The sequence below is a fragment of the Panthera tigris genome, chromosome X, assembly GCF_018350195.1.
Source record: "Panthera tigris isolate Pti1 chromosome X, P.tigris_Pti1_mat1.1, whole genome shotgun sequence".
In the NCBI taxonomy this organism is placed as follows: domain Eukaryota; kingdom Metazoa; phylum Chordata; class Mammalia; order Carnivora; family Felidae; genus Panthera; species Panthera tigris.
In genome coordinates, this window is record NC_056677.1 from 32465299 (window position 1) to 32475575 (window position 10277).

Sequence of the window (10277 nt, forward strand, 5' to 3'; positions counted from 1 at the left end):
AACAAGCATTCTGAGTCTCACTGATTTAATACAGGAAATTTTTATTTTTTGTTCAAGATCAGTGCACCTTGGTGGTATAGGTGATATGGGGATATTCTCCTTCTGTCATTCAAAGACTAAGGAAGGGAATGCATATTAGAGCCGTTTTGAGACAAGGCAGACCACACAACAGAAGGGAAACCAAACAGAAGGATTCATTTACCTGGAAGAGAAATCCACTGTAGTCTCCCAGTATCAGAAAAATGGCAAGCTTATATTAAAAAACCCTACATTTAAAAACACCATCAATGGGGAAAAACAAAGAGCTTTTCCTCTATGGTCAGGGATGTCTACCCTCATGATTGTTATTTAACACAGTACTGGAAGTCTTAGCCTCAGCAATCAGACAATAAATAAAAAGAAATAAAAGGCATCTAATCAGCAAGGAAGAAGTCAAACTTTCACTATTTGCAGATTATATGATACTCTACATAGAAAGATGAAAAAACTCCACCAAAAATTGGTAGAACAGATACACAAACTCTGTAAAGTCACAGGATACAAAATCAACGTACAGAAATCTGTTTCATTTCTATACACTAACAATGAAGCTGCAGAAAGAGAATTCAAGGAATCACTCCCATTTACAACTGTACCAAAAATCCTAAGACACCTAGGAATAAACCTAACCAAAGAGGTAAAAGATCTGGGGCACCTGGGTAGCTCAGTCAGTTAAGCATCTAACTCTTGGTTTCAGCTCAGTTAAGCGTCTAACTCTTGGTTTCTGCTCAGGTCATGGTCTCATGGTCCATGAGTTTGAGTCCCGCATTGGGCTCCATGCTGAGGGTGTGGAGCTTGCCTGGGATTCTGTCTCTTTCTCCCTCTCTCTCTCTCTCTAAATAACTAAACTTTAAAAAAAAAACAGGTAAAAGATCTGTAGTCTTAAAACTATAAAACATTTATGAAAGAGATCGAAGATGACACAAAGAAATGGAAAGACATTCCATGCTCATGGATTGGAAGAACAAATACTGTTAAAATGTCTATACCACCCAAAGCAACCTACACATTTAATGCAATTCCTATCCAAATACCAATAGCATTTTTTGCAGAGCTTGAACAAACAACCCTAAAATTTGTATGGAACCACAAAAGACCTGGAATAGCCAAAGCAATCTTGAAAAAGCAAAGCAAAGCTGTAGGCATAATTCCAGACTTCAAGTTATATTACAAAGCTGTAGTGATCAAGACAGTATGGTACTGACACAAAAACAGACATATAGATTAATGAAAGAGAAAACCCAGAAATGGACCCACAACTATATGGTCAACTAATCTTTGAGAAAGCAGTAGAGAATATCCAATGGAAAAAAGACATTCGCATCAACAAATGGTGTTGGGAAAACTAGACAGCAACATGTAGAAGAATGAAACTGGACCACTTTCTTACACCATACACAAAAATAAATTCAAAATGGATTACACACCTAAATGTGAGACAGGAAACCATTAAAATCCTAGAGGAGAACACAGGCAGTAACCTCTTTGACGTTACCCTTAGCAATTTCTTACTAGATGCATGTCCTGAGGCAAAGGAAACAAAAGCAAAAATAAACTATTGGGACTTCATCAAGATAAAAAGCTTTTGCATAGCAAAGGAAACAATCAACAAAATGAAAAGACAACTTACTCAATGGGAGAAGATATTTGCAAATGACAGATACAATAAAGTGTTAGTATCCAAAATATATAAAGAACTGATACAACTCAACATCTAAAAAATAAGCCAATTAAAAAATGAGCAGAAGACACGAATAGACATTTCTCCAAAGACATCCAGATGGCCAACAGACACATGGAAAGATGCTCAACACCACTAATCATTACTGAAATGCAAATCAAAACCACAATGAGATATCACTTCACATGTGTCAGAATGGCTAAAATCGAAAACACAAGAATTGGCAAGGATGTGAGGAAAAGGAACCTTCTTCAGCTGTTGGTGAGAATGCAAACTGGTGCAGCCACTCTGGAAAACAGTATGGAGTTTCCTCAGAAAGTTAAAAACAGAACTACCCTACAATCGATCAAGTGCACTACTGGGTATTTATCTAAAGGGTACAAAAACACTGATTCAAAGGGTACATGCATCCTGATATTATAGCAGCATTATCAACAAGGGCCAAATTATGGAACCAACCCAAATGTCCATCGACTGATGAATGGATAAAGAAGATGTGGCATGTATGTATGTATATTTATACACACACACACACACACACACACACACGATGGAATATTATTCAGCCATAAAAAGGAATGAAATCTTGCCATTTGCAACTACTTGGATGGAGCTAGAGTACATTATGCTAAGCAAAATCAGTCAGATAAAGACAAATACCATATGATCTTACTCATATGTGGAATGTAAGAAACAGATGAACATGGGGAAAAAAGGAAAAAGAGGGACAAAAGTATAGAGAACAAACTGAGGGTTACTAGAAGGGATGTGGGGGGATGGGCACTAGTGATGAGCACTGAGTGTTGTCGGTAAGCAATGAATCACTAAATTCTACACCTGAAAGTAATGTTACTCTGCATGTTAACTGGAATTTAAATAACTTGAAAAAGAAAAAGAAAAAAGAAAAATGGTAAGCTTTTGGCATTTGGGATAGCCCCTAGCCTACCTACAAGCAAGCCCCAAAGCATATATCCCAAAGACAGAATACCACTCCTTAATCGACACACTCTCCCCTTCCATTCAATAAGAAGCCTATTAATGAAAAGGACTTCACAACTGTAGGTTAGATCTATGTACTTACCTAGGCTAATCAAACAAACCCCTTATTACTAAATACAAATGCACAAAGTTTTAAGTATTCCAGGAAAGTGAAAATCATTATGAACTATACTATATATATATATATATATATATATTTTTTTTTTTTTTTTTTAAAGAGGAAAGAGAGAACTCTATCCAAAAATCCAAATTTTTGTTTTCAGAATTTTGAGGACAATGGGGTTTTAAAATGACAACAGGGTGCTATAAAAGGGAGTAATTAGAGAATAAGAGGCAGTCCTTGGAAAATAGAAATACCGTTGCAAAATTAAAACTTAATAGATGTTAGGTGCTCAACGCAAAGTCACCCTCCCCACCCAAACTCTGATGGAACCTGGAACACAGCGCTCATGCCCCGCCCGCCTTTCCCTCTTTCTACCACCACCCCCATGCCAGAAACATAACAGATCTCCCCCTCTACTAGTCCCCATCCTGCGTAACTGACCCCATTTCCAATAGCAATCCAGAGCTGCTGTCTGAACCCAGCACCCACTCGACAGCACCCTCCTTTCCACTCTGACAGCGCCCCGAATTGCCGACCTTTCCAATCTGACAGTGCCGACCCTGAAGACTCGCGGAAGACCTGCCACCACTATCTTCGCCTTGGTGCCAGCGCCGCCAGCCATGGCCACCGCGCCGTCCTCTCAAGTGCGCCAGAACTACCACCCCGAATGCGAGGCCGCCATCAACAGCCAGATCAACCTGGAGCTCTACGCCTCCTACGTGTACCTGTCGATGGCCTTCTATTTCGACCGTGACGACGTGGCCCTGGAGAATTTCTCCAAGTTCTTCCTGCGCCAGTCCCACGAGGAGAGCCAGCATGCCGAGAAGCTGATGCAGCTGCAGAACCAGCGTGGGGGCCGCATCCGCCTCCACAACATCATGAAGCCTGACCGCGACAACTGGGAGAACGGCCTCAACGCCATGGAGTGTGCCTTTCACCTGGAGAAGAGCCTGAACCAGAGCCTGCTCGACCTGCACCAGCTGGCCACCGACAAGAACGACACCCATCTGTGCAGCTTCCTGGAGACCAACTACCTGCACAAGCAAGTCAAGGTCATCAAAGAGTTGGGGGGCTACATCACCAACCTGAGCAAGATGGGGGCCCCGGAAACCGGCATGGCAGAGTACCTCTTTGACAAGCTCACCCTGGGCAACAGCGACAAGAACTGAGTTGGGACTGCCTTCCCATAGCCACAGGGTGCATGGTGACTTCCCTGGTCACCATGCGGAGCATGCATTTTGCAGTATTGCGCTTGCAAAACGTTCCAGTTTTTTTCTTCCAGTTTTGCTATAAATAAATGAAGTTATTTGGTTTCAATAAAGTTATTTGGTTCCTAAATAAAGGTTTCTGGTTGATTCATGTGTGAAAACCCCTAACCTTTTAAGTTTTAAACCAGGTATCCAGGCCACATGTGGCACTGGCCTTACAAAATATCCACATAAGAGTTTTACTGCAATTTATCATCTTGCAGTAAAGCAACACGGTATCCCAAAATCCCCTCAATAGAAGGGTTGAAACATATAAAATACAAAATCATGGATGAAGCTCAAATTTGTGATATTGAATATGAGGTAGAATAAATACCCCTAAATGTTAAGCCAGTGAGTCTGGCTGCTTTGAAGAATGTGTAGGGGGTGGAGGAGAGTCAGTCCGGAGATGTTTGTAGCTGGTGGGATGAGAGACACACTGGTGATTGAACAGGAGAGGAAGCTGAAGATAAGGTGACTGAGACAAATTCTAGCTGCATCTGGATGACGCAAAAAGATTTCCTCATGGATCAGAGGTGACGAATGAGAAATGGGGGAAATTATCTAGGTTCTGCTATTTGTACTTGAACACCTGACTTGATGGTAATGCTATTTATTAACCTGAGGATGCTTTCTGGGGAACATGAGGGGTGGGGAAGGCATGTCACGTGAAATCTGAGATGCCTATTAGATATGCAAGTGGAACAGTCATGCAGGGGGTCAGAAGAATGAATCTGGAGCTCAGGTGGGATGTCAGGTTTGGAAATACACACATAGGTGACATCAGCTACAGATGGTGTTGAGGTCATGGGACCGGATAAGCTCACCAGAAACAGAGTATAGAGAGTGTGGCACAGCCAGCCCCATGCTACTTCTCTATGGATTTTTTTCTGCTTCCCTTTAAAAATTCAGCCTGCCTCTCTATCCATGGAATTTGACCAAATGACATCTGTATCCATGTAAACCCTAAGGTTGTCCCTGCCTAGGAAAAATACTCACAACATGTTTCTTCTGTACCAGGTTGGTTACAAAGGTAAAGGTTAAAATTTAGATTGTCATGCCTTATCAAGGACACATGGCTAGCTTGAGTCTCCTTACAGTTTGCAGATCGCTTTGAACATTTACTAAATAAGAACAAGCTTAGTTATATCATAATATCCTTTCACATTTCACCAGGACTGTACTTTAATACTTTCTTAAAAGTGAGGATTGTATTCCTCTGAGTAAGTTTCCAGAAAATGCTCTTGCCCCTTTCCTTTTCTTGGTCAAACTCGATCCTTTCACTCTTTCTCTGCCTGATTTGATGAACTCTCTTCTGACTTTATCTCAGATCATAGATATAGATGTCAAGGGGACTGTTCTCTAGATATGAGGAAGCATAGAGTGAGTATCAATATATGAGTTTTCAAAACTGGAAATTGACTGGGGATCTTTTCTACTTTCCGGTTTTGGAGAAGCAGTTGGTATAGTGGTTTCTTAACCTCACACTGCCTGGGTTCACATCCCGGCCTAGCCACTTACTAAATTGGGTGAATTTGGGCATGTAATTTAACTTTTCTGTGCCTCCGTTTCCTCCCATGTAAAAGAGGGATAATAAAAGCATCAACGCCATCGGTTGCTGAGAAGATTAAATGAGTGAATATGTTTAAATGTTTCCAACAGTGCCCGGCACACAGAGTACACATAAGCCATCATTTATCACCACCACCTTCATCCACTTCTAAGTTCTTGGTGGTGTTCCTTTGGGGAGAAGATTCCACATCTGTACTTTGCCACTGGGGGTCGCTCTTGCATTTCAACCAACTGTGTCATTCTGAATACCGAGAAGGAAAAATCCTTGGTAGCTGCTTGGCTGTCAGGTGCCGCCAGGAGTCAGGAGGCTAGATTGCTGTTTTCAGGCCCCAAAGTCAGGCCCAAGCCTGGAGGGGGGGTTGCTGTTTCAATCAGCCTTCCCCTTAAATCGCCCCCTCCAACATTTTTTGCGTATTCTTCCCAAACCCAGGTTGCCTGAGCCTCCTCTTTCCAACTTAACTAACATTCCACTCTTCAGAGATGGGAAAGAAAGGACGAAGCGCTAATCCTGATCTGGATGTTTGGACCTGAAATGGAGTGGAATGTGTCAGGGAGAGACAGGATGGGAAGAGGAGACCACCTTGGGGCTACTGATAAAATAATTAAAATTGATAAAATCTCCATGCATGTTGCCATGGACATTCTCAAGTTTTGCTGTACGTAAGTATCACCTGCAGAGCTTTAAAAAATCTGAGTGCCCCAGACCCATCCCAGACCAAATACATCAATTTCTTGCACAGGATCTAGACATCCCAGGCAATTAAAACCAGCATGAGCACCTTGCTACTCAAAATGTGTTGTAAACCAGCAGCATCAGCCTCACCTGAGAGCTGATTAGAACCGCAATAGTATTAAGCCCTACCCCAGACCAAATGAATCGGAATCTACCCTTTAACAAGAGCCCAGGTGATCAATATGAACACTGAATTTTGAGTGGTACTTTTAACATCCTGGTTGTCAAACCTGACTGCGCCTTGAAATCACCTGGGGAGCAAGAAAATAATCCTGATGCCTCTCTTTAAACTCAATCATACTCTCACCTAAGTACTGAACCAAAAATAATAGAAACTTACTGCATCTTCAACAGCTATTATTGAATTGGAAACCTCTCATTTTGTTGTTGCGTGTATGCGTGCATGCACATGCGTGCGTGCACACCCACCCACACGCACACACACCCCATTTTACCCATTTAGTTTTATCACAAACTGGTTTGTGTTAGACTATGGGTTGTCAAACTATGGCTTACAAGACAAATCCAAGCCACCATCTGGATTTTTTTTTAAATATTCTTAAACACTTTATATTTTGGAGCAGTTTTAGGTTCATAGCAAAATTGAAAGGCACAGAGATTTGCCCTGCCCCTACACAGACACAGCCTACACCACTAATACCATCCCATACCAGAGTGGTGAATTTATTACAATTGATGAACCTACACTGACACATTATATTGACCCAAGGTCATAATTTCTTTCTTTTTTTTTTTTCATGAAATTTATTGTCAAATTGGTTTCCATACAACACCCAGTGCTCATCCCAAAAGGTGTCCTCCTCAATACCCATCCCCCACCCTCCCCTCCCTCCCACCCCCCATCAACCCTCAGTTTGTTCTCAGTTTTTAAGAGTCTCTTATGCTTTGGCTCTCTCCCACTCTAACCTCTTTTTTTTTTTTTTCCTTCCCCTCCCCCATGGGTTTCTGTTAAGTTTCTCAGGATCCACATAAGAGTGAAACCACATGGTATCTGTCTTTCTCTGTATGGCTTATTTCACTTAGCATCACACTCTTCAGTTCCATCCACGTTGCTACAAAAGGCCATATTTCATTTTTTCTCATTGCCACGTAGTATTCCATTGTGTATATAAACCACAATTTCTTCATCCATTCATCAGTTGATGGACATTTAGGCTCTTTCCATAATTTGGCTATTGTTGAGAGTGCTGCTATAAACATTGGGGTACAAGTGCCCCTAGGCATCAGCACTCCTGTATCCCTTGGGTAAATTCCTAGCAGTGCTATTGCTGGGTCATAGGGTAGGTCTATTTTTAATTTTCTGAGGAACCTCCACACTGCTTTCCAGAGCGGCTGCACCAATTTGCATTCCCACCAACAGTGCAAGAGGGTTCCCGTTTCTCCACATCCTCTCCAGCATCTACAGTCTCCTGATTTCTTCATTTTGGCCACTCTGACTGGCGTGAGGTGATATCTGAGTGTGGTTTTGATTTGTATTTCCCTGATAAGGAGCGACGTTGAACATCTTTTCATGTGCCTGTTGGCCATCCGGATGTCTTCTTTAGAGAAGTGTCTATTCATGTTTTCTGCCCATCTCTTCACTGGGTTATTTGTTTTTCGGGTGTGGAGTTTGGTGAGCTCTTTATAGATTTTGGATACTAGCCCTTTGTCCGATATGTCATTTGCAAATATCTTTTCCCATTCCGTTGGTTGCCTTTTAGTTTTGTTGGTTGTTTCCTTTGCTGTGCAGAAGCTTTTTATCTTCATAAGGTCCCAGTAATTCACTTTTGCTTTTAATTCCCTTGCCTTTGGGGATGTGTCGAGTAAGAGATTGCTACGGCTGAGGTCAGAGAGGTCTTTTCCTGCTTTCTCCTCTAGGGTTTTGATGGTTTCCTGTCTCACATTCAGGTCCTTTATCCATTTTGAGTTTATTTTTGTGAATGGTGTGAGAAAGTGGTCTAGTTTCAACCTTCTGCATGTTGCTGTCCAGTTCTCCCAGCACCATTTGTTAAAGAGACTGTCTTTTTTCCATTGATGTTCTTTCCTGCTTTGTCAAAGATGAGTTGGCCATACGTTTGTGGGTCTAGTTCTGGGGTTTCTATTCTATTCCATTGGTCTATGTGTCTGTTTTTGTGCCATCACATTTTCTTTATTCATCCATCAACAGACACTTAGGTTTCTTCCATATCCTTGCAATTATAAATAATTCTTCAATGAGCATGGAAGCATAAATATCTTTTCCAGTTATTGCTTTCCTTTTCTTTGGATAAATACCCAGAAATGGGATTGCTGGATCATATGGTAGTTCTATTTTTATTTTTTTGAAGAAATTTGCATTAGTTTACATTCTCACCAAAAATGCACAGAGGTTCCCTTTTCTCCACATCTTCACTAACACTTGTTATTTCTTTTTTTTAAAGTTTTATTTATTTATTTTTGAGAGATAAAGAGAGAAAGTGCTTGCGCAGAGAGGGGCAGAGAGAGACAGAGAGAGGATCCCAGGCAGATTCTCACTGTCAGCACAGGCCCCACTGCAGGACTAGATACCACAAACCATGAGATCACGTCGGCCAAAATCAAGAGTCAGACACTTAACCAGCTGAGCCACCCAGGCGCCCCACTTGTTGCTTCTTTTTGACAATAGCCATCATGACAGGTGTGAGGTGACATCTCATTGTGGTTTTGATTTGTATTTCCCTGATGATTCGTGACGCTGAGCATCTTTTTTCACATGTCTGTTGGCCATTTGGGTATTCTCTTTGGAAAAATGTCTATTCAGATCCTCTTCCCATTAAAAAAATTTTTTTTTAAGTTTATTTAGTTTTGAGAGAGACAGAGAGAGAGAGCAGGGGAGGGGCAGAGAGAGAGGTAGAAAGAGAATCCCAAGCAGGCTCTGCACTGTCAGCACAGAGCCCAGTGTGGGGCTTGAACTCACAAGCAGTGAGATCATGACCTGAGCCAAAACCAAGAATTGGACGCTTAATCGACAGAGCCACCCAGGTGCCCCATCTGCCTTTTTTTTTTTTTAAAGACAGCTGATTTATTTTGTATTTATTTGAGATTTTATTTTATTTTATTTTATTTTAATTTTAAGTAGGCTCCATGCCCAACATGGGGTTGAACTCACACCCCTGAGATCAAGAGTCACATGCTCCACCAACTGAGGTGGCCAGAAGCCCAGATCCTCTGACCATTTTTTAATAGGACAGTTTGTACTTTTGCTTCTTAGTTATAGGAATTCTTTATATATTTTGGATATTGTCCCCTTATGAAATATGATTTGTAAATATTTTCACCCATTTAGTAGGCTGTCTTTTCATTTTGTTCATGGTTTCCTTTGCTGTGCAGAAGCTTTATAGTTTGATGTAGTCCCACTTGTTTATTTTTTTCTTTTGTTGCTTTTGCTTTTGGTATCAAATCCAAAAAATCATCACCGAGACTGATGTCAAGGCTCTTACTCCCTATCTTTTCTAGGATTTGTAAGGTTTCAGGTCTTATGTTGTCTTTATTTGGAGTTGATTTTTGTGTACGGTTTAAGAAAGTGATCTAGTTTCATTCTTTTGCATATGCTGTCCAGTTTTCCCAGCACCATTTCCTGAAGAAACTTCTTTCCCCATTTTATATTTTGGTTCCTTTATCATAAATTAATCGACCATATATGTGTGGGTTTATTGCAGGGTTATTTTGTTCCACTGTTCTATGTGCCTATTTTTGTGCCAAAACCATACTGTTTTTGATTACTGTCCCCATATTTTTGCCTTTTCCAGAATGTCATATAATTGGAATTATACTATATAATCATAGTCTTTTCAAATTGGCTTTTTTCACTTAGTAGTATGCATTTGAGTTTCCTCCATATATTTTCATGGTTTGATAGCTTTTCTAGCAGTGATTAATATTCTA

At 41.0% G+C, this 10277-nt stretch overlaps 1 protein-coding gene across 1 annotated transcript; it reads left to right on the top strand.

Moving 5' to 3' along the window:
• The first annotated feature begins 3423 nt into the window (after positions 1 to 3423).
• LOC102971706 (ferritin heavy chain-like) lies at positions 3424 to 4079 on the top strand. The gene has a single exon (XM_042974324.1). The coding sequence runs from the start codon at positions 3443 to 3445 to the stop codon at positions 3989 to 3991; it is 549 nt and encodes a 182-aa protein (XP_042830258.1). The 5' UTR covers positions 3424 to 3442; the 3' UTR covers positions 3992 to 4079.
• Positions 4080 to 10277: the final 6198 nt, after the last annotated feature.